The sequence below is a fragment of the Osmerus eperlanus genome, chromosome 25 (genome assembly GCF_963692335.1).
Source record: "Osmerus eperlanus chromosome 25, fOsmEpe2.1, whole genome shotgun sequence".
In the NCBI taxonomy this organism is placed as follows: domain Eukaryota; kingdom Metazoa; phylum Chordata; class Actinopteri; order Osmeriformes; family Osmeridae; genus Osmerus; species Osmerus eperlanus.
The window spans coordinates 5,633,386-5,649,039 of NC_085042.1; the positions used below are offsets into that span (position 1 = coordinate 5,633,386).

General features: G+C 44.3%; 1 protein-coding gene across 1 annotated transcript; it reads left to right on the forward strand.

The window, feature by feature from the left end:
* Positions 1-1,496: 1,496 nt before the first annotated feature.
* On the forward strand, positions 1,497-15,386 carry htr7c (5-hydroxytryptamine (serotonin) receptor 7c). Its single transcript, XM_062451488.1, has 2 exons — positions 1,497-2,160; positions 13,989-15,386. Exons 1-2 carry the CDS (start codon positions 1,694-1,696, stop codon positions 14,719-14,721), a joined length of 1,200 nt encoding a protein of 399 aa, XP_062307472.1. The 5' UTR covers positions 1,497-1,693; the 3' UTR covers positions 14,722-15,386.
* Positions 15,387-15,654: the final 268 nt, after the last annotated feature.

Below are 15,654 nucleotides of genomic sequence, written 5' to 3' on the forward strand. Positions count from 1 at the left end.
ATGTTGTCAATGCTCTGTGAAGCCTTTTGGCTTGCTTGTTAAAAAGTCCACTTTATGGACTTTATGTTTTAAATTATTCCTGGCCACCAGTGGATCTTATATCCTATACTGCCTGCCTTGTTATTGTATGTCCTTGTATGCTAGCCATGCTCCAAGGTCAGGAGTTCCCCCTCAGATATAACCACACTGCCAGACAAACCTATTTTCATTGCAATAAATGGTTAAATGAAGACGTGACTGTCTTGACAGAACTTAAAGTTAATTGTCAAAAAAATAAACCCTTTAAAATAAACCCCCCATTGCAGCTCTAGTCTATTACATGATAAGTGGGAGTTAACAAGGTACTTTCCTGCTGAAAGCTTGTTCTGCACAAGCCCTCAACCTGCCCCTTGAGTTTATTTATTTATTTATGGAAATGCGTACCATCTCTTTGATGCCATACAGTGACATTGTCCTCACAGTGGTTGGAGCAATTTTAGTGACAGCAGGCTGGCCCAGGAGCTAGCATCACCAGTCACTGGAGTTAATGTAATGTGACAATCATCATTACCGGCCTGCCCATCAGCCTGGACAGCTGGCAGTGATGATCACATCCGGGGGAGTGACAGCAGTGGTCTGTGGGCAGCGCTGGTCTCCCTCCTCCCTTCTTCCATCCTCCGCCCCTGTCCTAGAGGGCTAACATACCACAGCTGTTTCTGCCTAGATGATAATACAAATACCCAATGTCCTGGGAAAGCTTCTCTCAATGTCCTTTCCGTGCTGTCTCCCTACAGAATTTCTGGATCTGAATTTTCCAATTGTTCTGTGCAAAGGTCAGGAGATATTCTCATGTGACCTGATGTTCAAAATTACTGATGAGAATATTGTTTTATGGAGGGTTTTTTTTTCTCGTCATAGGGCTTATGTATACGTAAAATATAGATATGAATAGTCTATAAGTATATGGAAGTGATCTATTTTAGCCAGGGATGGCATATGGTTTCCTATGCAGATGTCTGGGTAGGCATATTCCAAGAATTTGCACTAGGTATGCCATTAAAAAAAGTATTTAACAACATATTATGCTCATTCCCTATAGTATCCGACCTTTCTATGTGTTTGGTTTGGCTATTCTAAAAGGATTCAAATGTCTATGCTTCTTTAGAAATTACTTCAATATGTTGCCTTATTTACAAAGCATTATCAATACTCATCTTTAGCCGAACATTTCCGGAAATATTTAGTCTACTTGTGATTCAGCTTTCTCTTATTTTTGGTTATCAGCCGGAAGCCAGGACATGCAAAAAAACATCATCAAATGATTAAAAAAATAAAAAGATCTCATATCTCACAAAACGGAAACGCATACAGTGGTCAAAACGGTTTACTTTTCGAATTCCTTATTAGATTTCAGTGAAAGGCGACCAGTCTGTGCTACATGCGTGCGCACAATAGATTCAATCGTCTCGCGCGTATGAGAGGCGCGCGAATTAGATTCTTGAGCAGGTGTAGGCTACTCCTGAGTTGGACAAAAGTGGAGCGGAGGTAAAGTGGGCGCGTGTGCTTCACACCGCTTTTTAAAAATCTGTTATAGGTTATGAAAAAATGAACAACTGTTGGAACCAAAATCCGATCCATCCTGATCAAGTATGCGCGTAATTGGAATACTCTGGCGAGGTGTCCCTTGCATCGCCGCCGGGATAACGTCGCCGTGATGTTCAATACTTCAGGCGTCGATTCCACTTTCATTAAGAGAGAGGATGTTCCCGAAGTTATCAATGGCACTCTGGAGCATTTGTACAACGTCCTCATCACCATCGCTCCTACAGCCATGTGGAACGAGTCATGCGGGGAGCAATTACTTCATTTTGGCGAGGCAGAGAGGATAATTATCGGAGTGATGCTGGCCATCATCACCGCAGTCACAGTAATGGGGAACACTTTAGTGGTTATTGCTGTGTGCGTTGTTAAAAAATTAAGACAGCCTTCTAACTATCTTCTAGTATCACTTGCTGTGGCGGACCTCTCCGTGGCTATAGTCGTCATGCCCTTTGTGATAGTGACGGACCTAACAGGGGGCCAGTGGCTTTTTGGTGAAGTGTTCTGCAATATCTTCATTGGTATGGACGTAATGTGCTGCACAGCCTCCATTATGACCCTGTGTGTGATCAGTGTTGACAGGTAAGTTCTTTAAGTGAACCAACTAAATCATTCAGCTACTGTCATGCACATTGGTATACCATGCAGCTTGTAGTTAAATTGTGTGTGTAAAAAAGAAAGTAGCCTTTTGTGTCTTCATACCTAGTTGGAGACCATTGTGCGAAGGCGTGTCAGTGTGTTCGTTAGATGCTGAAGCCAGTCACGCCATGGACTTCAACTGCTTGTTCCGCTAATGTACGCCTCGCGTTAATAAGCAGGCGCAGAGATTCGGAGATTAATGAACAGTTGCAGCTCGGGTGAATTGGTTGTGGTGAGACGTCTTCCGTCTGGTCCTCTCCGGAAAATTCTCTCAGAACAAAAATTGGCAGACTGTGATTCATTTATTGCTTAATGAATTTTGTTACAATCATTCTGGTTCAGTTATCATTAGTTCTCTGAAGTGGGCAATATTTCTCATAATTGATTATAATTTGACTCACCCCCCCCCATTAAAATACATAAATATAATAACATCCTTAATTTGCCAATATTTTTTGCAAACTGTTAAAAGTCATCTACAAGTAAACCATTAAGTGAGATTGTATTAGGCCTAGAGTATTGGCTCACTTCCCGTGCCTTCGATTGGCATCTGCTCTGCACACAGTGCTCTGCCAGTTAAAAAGATCCTGGCTATTACAATGTTGGTGGAGCAACAAAACGGGCAGTGGTTCAGCAACCTTTACACACGCAATGCTCACTGGGGCTTTGTAAACCAGCGCTCACACACACAGAGTGAACCAACCCTTTGAAGTGTCAACTCAAGCAACCCGACCAAAAGATTGCTTGTCTCCACACATAAATCTCCTCATGTGCTATATTTAAACCACCCAAAATAATCTGTATTATTATGCCACCTCTCCCTCCACAACCCCCCCCCCCTCCCTACCCATCCTCTGTTGAAAATAAAAATAGAAAAAGAAGCCCCATCACCCTCATGAGATTGCGATTATTCTAATATCTTTGTTGATGGTGCCACATTGACAGATTGAAGACATTCCAGAGTCCCCCCTAATAGTTTAGTATGAAACTGGTGTTGGCAATCAATCAGATTGTCCAGCCTTAGCAACCTCAATTGAGACAAAAGCTGATGAGAGTTTTCAGTGATACGATTATACCTTCCCCTGTTTGACCATATTGCCATATTAGCTCCATACATTACACCCAGATGTACCCATTGTTATGACAATGCTTCCCTAAACAATAACTATTCTGTCTTTGGGAGGAAGTAATATTATTAAACGAGGAACAAGGAATAGTGAAATATGACAAGTTGAATTGGAAGCAATGCTCTTACACTTTTCAATTGGTTTGGTACATTTAACATGAGCTCCTCGGATGAATCATCATGTTTTACTGTGTGTGTCTATAAGACACCATTGACTGTGGGACAACATTCGAAGTGTCCCCACGGTTTTCAACCACGCGGCCACAGGGAAAAATGATTTACAGTGAGGGAAGTTAATACCACGTCACTGTCTGCAGGGGCATGTTATATGGTCATATGGTATCATTTTAAATAGAGTGTTAATGTCAAGGAAATTAGAGAAGTAAACTGCGAATGTGTAGGTGATGTGAATGTCTTGTTATTTATATACAGATATTGACTATATATGTACATTTTTGGCCAATGGAGGTGCAGTCTTGGTCAAGGAAATATTCAGCCTCCAGTAAACTCACCATCTGTCCTTTTATAGCGCATAACATCATTGGTTGGTCATCCCGGAATAGAACCTCGAGCTGCATCTCCAAAAACAGCCTGACATCACAGCTTTTATGGCTGACCCTTTCTGCATTACGCCAGAAAGCCATGATCCGTCCACTGCAAAGCGATTGATCCGGGCTCTTTTCCCTTAACCTTTTAAAGGCAGAACAAATAGTGCTAATGTGTGAGAATAAACCTTGCTTTGGAGGACATCAGTGCCGGGGGCGAAGTCAAAATGACCTTGTTTGCCAAGCTGAGGCAAATGAAGGCGTTCTTGATTAATGACAGACAATTGTCCCTGGTTGAAGCCTACCTCTGGTCTTTGGAGTCGGCAGGTGGGAACTGAGGACATGGTCAGGTGTTTGACACCACATGAGATAAGAGTTCTGTGGTTGTCTGATTATAGATCTTGGTAGTTCTTAGTTTTTGCTCAGCAGATGTGCAAATATACAGACTCTTGAATGAGCAAGCATGTCAAATGATGAAACGGGCAATTTGATCTGTCAACTTTACAAATGATGAAATGGGCAATTTGATCGGTCAACTTGTAACATACCCATGCAACTCACCAAACAAACCTTTTCAGAGTTTGCCTCACGCAAATGCGGGGGCATAGACAACAAAGAGAAAGGGATCTAATGTTGTAACTAGACAAAACCACATGGCAATGATATGTGAACTGGAAGGAAACTTTTCAGATTAGCATGTGATTATCCTCGGGGATAGCAGCATTCATGCCAATCCAGGTATTCAACGGGCTCTCCTACACGAACATTCATTATCATCCTGTCATATCAGAGTCCTGTTATTCAGAAAATGCAAGCTTGCAAGCAAACAATACACACTCTAAAACTCATTATCAGTTATAAACGGCTTTGTTGAAAATGCATTATCTCTGCATCCTTTTATTCCTTCAACGTTTTGAAGGACTCTTGATGAGGTGGAGGGCTTATTGTCTTACTTAAGGGTTTACAGAAGTGGCCATTCACAGCTCACTGTGTAAATGACACATAGAGCTGAACAAGGGGCCATTCAGAGCACTGATTTAGCAGTGTAACCAGGGCCACACAGGCCCATGTGGTTTCATCTCACCAAGAGTTATGCAAGTTCTTTAGGAATCCTTTGAGGCTGTGTATCGATTTTACTCTGAGGGCTCCTGTCATCTCCCAGCATGGGATTGTGCAGCACTGCATGAGAGTTATTTGGTCCCTGTGTGACCAGTGGATAAGCATGATCCTGTCAGCAGCCCAGACCCATGCATCAAGAATACACAGAAAAAAAAACACTGGCCACTCTTGTGGAAATAATATCTGTGCTTTTTATGACCTTTTCCGTCGCATCCTGCATGCCTCTGGCCTGGACACAAGGTGCAAGGAGTGTGCGGAGTATGAAAGAAAGAGAGCTCGGTAAAATATCGGTGGAGTCATTTATATTTGAATGGCTTTGTTTCTGCATCGCAGGCGGTCACAAACACCATGTATGATAATGACTCTCCAGTGAACCCTCTGGCCTTTTCTAAGGGGGCTGTACGTATAGCTACCGTGTGCCAACAACTGATTTAACCGTCAGTCTACCACGGCATAAGCTCCGAGTACTGTTAGTCATCCGAATCAGTTTCATGTTTTTCAAATCTAATCCAATTCCAACATGTTTTCATGCATGCTCGACATCTCAATAATGGCAGACTAGTATTCCTTGGGCATTTCACAACACGTTTCATCTAATACCTACACTTAGCCGGGTCCTGTTCTTCAAAAGTTCCCCTCTCATGTCAGTGCCAGTTCTAACCTCGCCGATAGTAATATGTTGTTTCTTAAATATTTCACAAGCCTGGCATGAATAATTGAACTGCTTCGAGGGGTAGAAAGGATACTTCCACACTAGAATGTTGAAAAATTTCCCTGAAGGTAATGGAGGAGTTTGTTATTGCTGGAGACAGATCTTCATTAAATTTGCAAAATGGAAATACACCGCCATGCACTCAATGACCGTCTCAATCAAGTACGGATACGGATGTGGCTTAAAATACAGGTGTCCCATCGGTGGTCAGACTTCTATACCAGCCTCCTTTCATGCGCTGTCACAGTGGACGGGACAGTGCATGAAAGGAGGCTGGTATAGAGGCTGTCCCGTCCACTGTGACAGCCTGTTTTACCTCTGACGGAGGCTAAGCCCAATACCAGATGGGATGCCAGAGCATGGCTCATGCTGGTGCCCTTGGCACCTTGGTAATCTCAGGACCGGCTGACGGGCCAACACAATAAAGCCTGTCAACAGTTCTCATCACCCCCTCCATCCTCCCGTCCTCCCCCTTGCCTGTCCAATTGATTGTTTGGGAGCCTGTGACAATGCTGATCCGTGGGGAGTCGGTACTTGTTTGGGCTCCGTGTGTAGAAGCGTCCACCCACAGACACGGCGGCACACCCACCTCCACAGGCGACTTGACATGGCTAACACTTCCTCGGGTAACACAGAGTGACACTAAGGTCTCACACATCCGAGTATACCTGTCCTGTGCTATACGTCCATCTCTCTGAAGTGCCCTGCTTGCCTCCTGAAATATGAAAGAGGAGACAGGGCATTGGCTGTGCTGATCTTTTCAAAGCCAGGATGGTCAGATCAAAGTGAAGGCGTCACAATAAACCCACATTACTGTTGGCATAATGCCTTCAGAAGCGTTGTCGTTTATTGGTGCTTCTCTCCTTGTATGTGGTTGTGCACTTCAATTTTCAAGCCACACGAGCAATTTATCTGAGTTCATGTTATGTCAACTTCGAATCAAACGTGTATAATCTTTTGGGATGAGATTGGTATCAAGCGTCCTTTTAGTATGCATAGAATAACTCTGTCAAGTTATTTGGTAATTCGGTTTGAAACTATCAAGGCTTTGATGATTCTCAACCCTCACAGTTGCCCCAAATAGAAGTGAGCGCCCACATTTGGAATATACTAATTCAATAACCTAAATGTGAAAGCTGTCAAACACATCTTTACAGTAGGCTATGGATTCATTAGGCTCCTATTGAATTTCTGCTCCTTGGTTTTGTTATTGTTTGCTTTAGCTGCTAAATGAGACACCCACAACTAATCAGAGATCCCTTGAACCATTTCCAGATAAGCATTATCATACGTAGAGAGCAGGCACAGTGCTCGAACACGGACCGTGGAAATGTCCCTGAAGAAATCCTCAAGCTGAAGGGTTCATGTAACGACTCTCAAGGAGGAATAATTTGGCTGACAACCTGAATAATTTGCACATTTTGCACAGTTCTGTGCAAGGCAAGTGAAAAACAGGATAAAGAGAAACGCATTGGGTGTGAGCCTGTCAAAGATGGAGACCTACTTTTGCTGTAAACACAACTTGTAGCACTGACTTCTGAGTAATCTGGTGAGGAAACTGAAAGGAAAAAGCCAGCGGTTTAAATGTGTTCTTAGTGGGGCGGGGAGCCTAGTATAAATCATGTTGCGTGTTTGGCATGAAGTAGCCATGGGGCATTTTTCAGAAGTGAAACGTTCACCCTGGAGGATAATGGGATTCCCAGTGGTAGCTCAGAGATTACATACAGTTGAATTTAGATTGTGCATGCTGGCATCTGTACTGCACATGCGTGATTCAATGTTTGTGTGTGTGACAGTGTGTTTTTGTGTGTAAGTTTATTTTAATTTAGTCTACAGCTGCATACAAATTCCAGTACACATGCAGATTTATGGTTTGAGGAGTTGCTTTCCTCTGGAATGACAAATTGTTGAATCTCAATGTAAGTCTGTACATAAACAATTGGCAGTTTTCTCCCTCAATGTCAAAAGACGTCATTAAAGTTTGTCGCTAAAACATAGACTGCTGTAAGAAGTGGTGAACAGGCTGGAAATGTTGCTTCTCTCTTGACCTCCCCGCCCAAAAGTTGATTGCACGAAGTGACATTCGATTCTATTCTCCCGTAAATTTCCCAAAACAGTCCCTCTGAACAAACAAAAGGCTTTGGCTCTTTTCAAATCAAATCAAATTTATTTGTATAGCCCTTTTTACACGCAAGCATGTCACAGAGGGCTTCACATACGCCCATAGAACTGCCCCTCAACCAACCTAAACCCTCAAGGAAGACAAGGAAAAACTCCCAGAAAAACTCTCAACAGGAGAAAAAATGGAAGAAACCTTGGGAGGAGCAATTCAGAGAGGGATCCCCTCCTCCAGAGACGGTTGGTGAGAGAGAGAAGCAGAACACAGGCTAAATATAGTCATACAGTGTCGATGGGTTTTGAAACACCAAAATCCATTGTTCAACTTTATAGATGTAGGACAGGACCGGGAGACTCGCGACCAGGTCCAGCGTTGGCCGACCGACGACCAGGCAGGTGCTGACAACTCAAACCCCCCACACCACATCTTTTGTTGTTTTTGTTTGAGGGTTTGATTTTAGTTTGCTCACCTGCCGTGGGGACGAAGGTACACAGGTCTGTCTGTGATGACAATACACAGATACGGAGAGATAACAAGTACTGGCGATGTTCAAACATGTTTTGACATGTCTCGCTAATAAACAACAGAAAATTACAGAGAGGAAGCGGACATAGGCTATGCCTACTGTTTTGTTCGCTGTGTGCCAAATATGCATTAGTGAATGCATGTTTTAATGTTACTATAATGTTGCTGCTATAATGTTTTTGGGGCCCTCTCGTTGTGTATGATCATTGACCTATGCACTTTTGTAAAGCTCTCTCTTGGAAGTCGCTTTGGATAAAAGCGTCTGCTAAATGAATACATGTAAATGTAATGTAAATGCTGTATTAGGCCCTTATTAGAAAGAAATCTGTAGAGAGCAGAGAAGAATCAGGAACATGGTGTTTCTACAAAACCAGTCACTCTGATGCATATCAGTGTCTGTTGTGAAATCAAATTCAATTCAATTTGGCCTCCTCCCAGTCAGCAAAGAAAAATAGAACCGTCGCTGATAAAAATAACAGGGCAAGAGTTCAGAGTAAAACACAGACATTTTGATGAATCCCAATGGCAATATAACTGCCTATCTTTGTGTTTCAAAATCAGCTCCCGTGATCAGCATTATAGCTTTTCTACCATGTACATATAGAAGCCGTGTTGACCAGAGCTTAAGATCTAAACAGAAAGACCCTTGTTTTCTGAGGGATGGCTTCCTGGTGAAGAAGAAAAAAAAGCAGTTGTCCCTGTCATGTAATGTAAATATTGGATTGAAGATAACGGTTGGTCTGGATTGATAAAGCCAGGCAGGGTATGGCATGCCTTCATGTTCCACTCTGTATTTGCAGAGCACAAACCGGTGCTGTCTTTCCCACAGTCACTGTGCATCTCAGCTGCAGTGTTGCTGGTGACTGAGCTTGGAAAGGATGTGAGACTTGACTTATTGTTTGTGATGAACACGAGGTGGAACTCAGATCATAGAAATCCATTGTGTGGAGACACATCTGCAAGAAAGATGATGGTGTGTGCTGTCGTGTTTTTTTTGTCCAAATTAAACGGTAAAACAGTTTTGTTAAAGCTCTGGCAGCAAAAAGCTTTTCTGAAGGGGGATCTTTTTTCTCTCTCTTTCTCTCGTTCTCTCTTTCTCTCTCCCACTCTCGTATTCTGTCTTGGGGACGGTTTTAGAACGGTGGCCTGGGATTTGCTATTTGGATTTCAACAGGAAAGGTAAATTAATGGCCAAAAGGGAGATGAAACACAGATCTTAATATTGGCTTACATTTTTGTTACGTCATCAGTTTAAGAACAGCGGAACATTTTGGGTATATTATTTCCCTTCCCACACAGAGGCAAAGTGGTCTGATACATAAAAAAACACCTGCAACCTCTATATTCGGTCTCCGTGGTAACTAAGAAGTGGAAAAAAGAAAGGGAGCCAAAAATAAAAGTAAGAATATGCACGTACATGCGATTCTTAAGAGCAGGGAGTTTGTTGTTGCTCGTTGCGACATTTAGTTTCAAAGAAGCTGTTCAATAGAAAACACATCCTGTTGTTAGCCTAAGAAAATAATGTAGAACAGAGTATAAAGTCAGATAATCATGGCTGCCGTAGTAGTAAAAATAGATGAACAGACCCATAAATATTCTGATTCCAGCAACATAATTAAGTCATTGTATAGTAATGAGGAAGGAGTTGGCACATTCATGAATATTTGAGCAAGTCTTTTTGGACCTTGTTAAATTAGTTTGTGGATGTGGGTTCACATGTCATTCATGTGACACAGATGTCTGCATGCAGACATACCAACCCTACACCTACACAGTTGGTTTCCAAGTATAATTGTTCATCCCAGAAGATTGAATGATACAGCAAATTATCTAATCACAACTCAAGCGATTGTAAAAAAAAATTGCTCTAATTTGAATTGACACACCTGGCCTTGTGAGTGACAGGCGCAGCTGTGCCCTGTCTTATTAGAGCACATTAGCAGTTTATAGATTTGACGCTAATAGCATGCCATCATCTTTCTCCATGGGAAACTATAAACCTCAATGACACAGGTGGTATCTTAGACATGTAATGACCCACGGCAGCATGGCAATAAAATAATTTTATAGTCCTGCCCTGTTCAACTGCTAGGTGAGATTGAGTTGAACCAAGTTTCCCTGTGAACATATGCTGCAGAGGAGATATCAAGGTGTGTCTAGACAGTAAACATTCTGACCATAGAAAGACATGACCCTGTGTCCCAGGCACAGCCTATCAGGATCCTCACACACTGGGTTTTCCCAGAATGCAGTGTAATAAATGTCTGTTTGCATACTCTATCTAACAACATAAAAGTGCCTTAAGTCATCGTTAGATGCGTTAACCGGATGTCAATTGTAAACAAGAGTTTAAGTGCTCTCTCCAAAATGCTCTCTGTAAAATAAATGCACCCAACAATGCACTTACCACATATCAGTCATCAATATAGCGTGTTCACACTCGATACCATATTGTTCATATCCCCTTAATGTCCATTCGTCAGTTCAAACATTTCAACAGTGTTATAGAGAGGAAGTGATGTAATCTGAGTGGTTCGGGAGGCAGAAGAGTGGGTAGCTCAAGTGTAGGGTTGGCATGTGTGACAGGGCGGGTTAGGGTTGAGGTGGCTAAGTGTCAGGAATAGGGTGGGTCAGGGTTAGTGGTAGGGTGGGTTAGGATTAGTGTCAGGGTTAGTGTCAGGGATATATGGTGGGTTAGGGTTAGTGTTAGGGTGGGTTAAGGTATGAGGGGGTTAGGGTTAGCTTGTGGGAAAGGGTGGGAGGCAAAGGAATAACAAACCCTTGCACACAGCAGAGTCTCTCAGCGATGACTCAGACAGTTTATGTAAGATTCTTGTTCTGCTTCTGGCTGGGTCTTCATTGCTCACTGTTTTTTAACCTTGACCCAGCTAGGGACAAGTTCAAGAGTGTAAAGTAAGTTATTTTAACTGCGAGAGCCATATGTGGAAGTTTTTCCGGAGCTTATTAAAGACCGAGAGTGAAGGACAGGAGAACGGGGAGCCTTCTCATCCTCTCATATTTGAATAGATTTGATGTGCTCGCTGATGTTTTTCAGACCCAAGAAATGAATGAGTGCTCTTTAGAAATTCGCTCTCTGTCCGTACTTGGGCTTTAAATTCCCGACTGTCTTTGTTAAACAAACGTAAGGGTGCTGGCAAGACAACTTTGGCCCAGAGTTCGTCCTGGCACTGAATGGTTTAGAGTGAGTATGTGCTGAGGACGCGCTTTGCCAGCTTTCATTTATTTTCTAAATTTCTCCCTCTCAGTGCTCATCTTTATCTAAACTGCACAAAGCCATGAAGAGGCCATGACGAGGCGGAAGTAGGTTACTGACCATTCAATTGATAACAGCAACTTGACATTTCTAGGGTTCTAAAAAAGACTAGAGTACACATAGTCGAGTATTGTGACAGCTATGAATGGCATAAAATATCAATATTCATTCACATCATGAATGAAACTAAAGTAGATGTCTAGCAGCAAGGGATTCGATGCCATTGTTTAATAAAGATAATAGTGACACTTTCTCCTTTGAGAAAAATATCTTATCACAGAGAGAAGTAGAAAAACTTGAAACAAAATTGAAGTTTACCATCCTTATATTTTATAAATTGACAGCACCAATTCTTGAACAAAATGGACAAATCATAATCACAATTTCTGAAGGCTCTCAAGTGCAGTGTTAGGCTTTTTCATTTATTTATTTTTTACAACGTCTCATCTTTGTGAAATAGAACCCAGTTAATAGAATATGACACACTATCCTCCTCAATGAAGTCAACGGTGAAAAGCAATTCAACACATCTTCACTGGCTCCCACCCCTGTTTCCCCCCTCCCATACCATAGACACACGCAAACCTCCATTTAGCAAGAGCAGTTCGAAATAGCATCCTCGCCCCACCCCTACTGTAGTAGCGTAAATATTTCACTGTGTTTCCCATCCCTGACATACAAGGCTTGAGAAGTGCCCCTTCGGAGTGAGCGTCAGCGGCGCGGCAACACTGGGGCCAGCTCATCATGTGTGCGAAAAAGAGTCCACTTTTCAGTTCTCTTGCTGGCAGCCTAGCGGAAGTAACAGAATTCTCCATTAACTCAGACATACTGTTTGTCTTGGACTTTGCAATCCCTTGAGGGGCCAAGAGGAGGGGTAGAGGAGGTGGGGGGGGGGCGTGGGTTGGGGGGGGCACAACTGTCGAAGTCTCTGAATCGTGTGAAACTTCCTTGAAGGTGCTCCCATCGGCTTGTGTCGCTTTGTGCGCGTGAAGAGAAGTGACCCCCTGGATCAAGTGTGGCTTAGTGGTGATGGTCACTTGCAGGATGCAATAAAGACGACGATACGAGCAACAGATGCTTCGATTCCCAGGTGCTTCGGTTGTGGTGATATGCGACTAGCAGATGTCGAAACATCTATAGTACAAAGTCACGTGCACTGGAACCAGGATTGCTCTATCCAACATTTGTAAAATACCATACCCAGTCACCCTACATGAAGAAATTAGAGAGATAAAGTAATTCAACACTGGCACACAGCCAAATTCTTTTTCAGTGAGAGTGGTGATGCGGGACTCGTGTCCAAGTGAAAGTGGTTTTGAAATGGCCTTCTTGTAGAAAGGCCAAAAAATGAGCGACTGAACATACAGTTGTGTTCCTTAAACAGTGTTTTCAGCTCATTGAATACTACATTTATGGCGCAGTGTTACATGACTGTGTGGCCACAAACTATTCCTAACCATTCCCTCAGCGTAGGGTGTAGACATCCTGAACCGTATCGCCTGTTTAAATCCCCCGTTCACAATTCTAAGTACATCTTAAGACCGTGGGATTTGACATCATCACTTTGCCACAGTCATGACACAGCATTTGACCAGCTTCTCTCATGCAAACAGTCAGATTTAGTCAGGTAAAACTATAAATTAATACAGATTAGTAGGATCACAACGCTGCTTACTGTTGTATTTCACCAACCTGTGACCTAGGGATATAAGACTATGTTGTGTATGTAGATATCCTCTAAAACCTCAAGTTGGCAGTGCACCCGGTTGTAGGTTTAATGGCTGGTAAAGCTTTGACGCCTAGAAATCTTCTTTTGGACCTAAGTAAAGAACCTGTTGGCCTTCTAGAAGATGATGGGGCTTACTCTCAAGCGCATGACCTCAAGTGTGAAGACTCTCTCTTTGAAAAGAAGCACTTCTTTGATGTTTCGATGTTTTTCGGCAGCTTTTGATCATGAGGAAAATGGCCGGGGAAAGTCCTCGTGCCTCAGGAGCGCTGCTAGGAACACACTCCTTTTCCCTGAGGAGATGAATCACGGTAGAAGTAGGTAATGGCCTTAGCCGCACACGCAAGCAGAGATGCATCTCCCCATTGACACGCTAACAGACTCCACTAAGCTGAAAAGCAGTCTGTATTAATGGCAGAGAAGAATGAGTTGAATCCCTGGTTGATACTAACACTCTAAAGCCCTGTCGGGTTTGATTTCATCTTCTTCTTCTGCTTTGCGGCACTCAGCATAGCGGGGTTCAGTTTTGATCTGTCCTCTGTGTTGGAGGCCGGGGGTTTCAGATGAGGAGGTAGTCTCTGATCTTGCTAAACGCCTTTTTCTTCTCTCCTCTCCCTCGCTCCAGGTACCTGGGCATCACCCGCCCCCTCACTTACCCGGCCAGACAGAACGGTCAGCTGATGGCGAAGATGATCCTTGGGGTGTGGCTGGCGTCGGCCTCCATCACCCTGCCGCCGTTCTGCGGCTGGGCCCAGAACGTCCACACAGGCGGCGTGTGCCTCATCAGCCAGGACATCGGCTACACCATCTACTCCACGGCCGTGGCCTTCTACATACCCATGCTGGTCATGCTCTTCATGTACTACAAGATCTTCCGGGCGGCGCGCAAGAGCGGCGCCAAGCACCGCCTCACCGACCCGGCCCGGCGCGAGCGCCTGGAGACGGTGGCCAGCGAGGCGGTGAGGATGCAGGGCCTGAAGCCGCCGGGCGTGGCGGAGGAGTGCCTGTCGCGGCTGCTGAACCGCGAGCGCCGCAACATCTCCATCTTCAAGCGCGAGCAGAAGGCGGCCACGACGCTGGGCGTGATCGTGGGCGTGTTCGCCGTGTGCTGGCTGCCCTTCTTCATCCTGTCCACCGCCCGGCCTTTCATCTGCGGCGTGACGTGCAGCTGCGTGCCCATCTGGCTGGAGAGGCTGCTGCTGTGGCTGGGCTACGCCAACTCCCTCATGAACCCCTTCATCTACGCCTTCTTCAACCGCGACCTGCGCGCCACCTACAAGGACCTGCTGCGGTGCCGCTACCGCAACATCAACCGCCGGCTCTCGGCCGTGGGCGTCCACGAGGCTCTCAAGGTGTAGCGAGAAACCGCGGGCGGGTGAATAAGAACGAATTGACGTTGCGACCTCTTGATTGGCTGTCAAACGCCCTAACCACTGAGCGATACCCATTCCCGGGAAAGAGGTGGAGCGTCTACAACGTTTCGGAGGGTTTCCCCAAGAGACTCTCTGGGGAATAGCGACCCCTTTTTCCTGTAAATGGAACCAGTGTGCTGGCTACTGTAAATAATAACTGACAGTATTAGGGTCGTTTAAAGACTACATCCCCCACTGCAAAAACAAAAAAACAGGACTATCACTTCAGTGTTTGGGTGACTCGGTCAGTCTATTTCGGGGAAGAGAACCAGGAAAGCGTACATGATGGGCTATTCAAGTTGACACTGCTTTCGTGCATCTGCTACTGCTTCAGCCATATTCCCGGCGACATGCAAGTACAGTCAATAAGTCTGTTCTCTGAGAAGCACGGCCCGCAATTGGATTTCTTTACCTTTTCCCAAATGGATGCCTGTGTGGCTGAGGATGCTGTCAAGGTGACTGATTATCTATTCAACATTGGTCACACAATGTAAACCACTGCAAAGGCAGTTTCTTTTGTATCCGGAGTTCCTTTCCAGACATGCCTTTGAACCGTACTGTATTTCAACAGAAATATCCCACAGTGCTCAAGTGGTACACAACAAATCCCCCCCCCCCCCCCCCCCTGTTGGATTTCCATAAGAGAAGTGTCACAACAAGGCAGACGAGCCTGACGCAGATATTGTTCTCATGCCCTGGAGAGTAGCAACACATGCTTAAGCTGTGATTCAACGTGATTGTGTGTTTTCTTTGTTAGTTTGTGTGTGTGTGTGTGCGCGTGTGCGAATGTGTGTGTCGGTGTGTCTGGGGGGGAGGGATGTTACGTTTAAGAAAACGATATCGCAAACGCCCCATCTCCCAGTTTGAAATCCCCAGGAA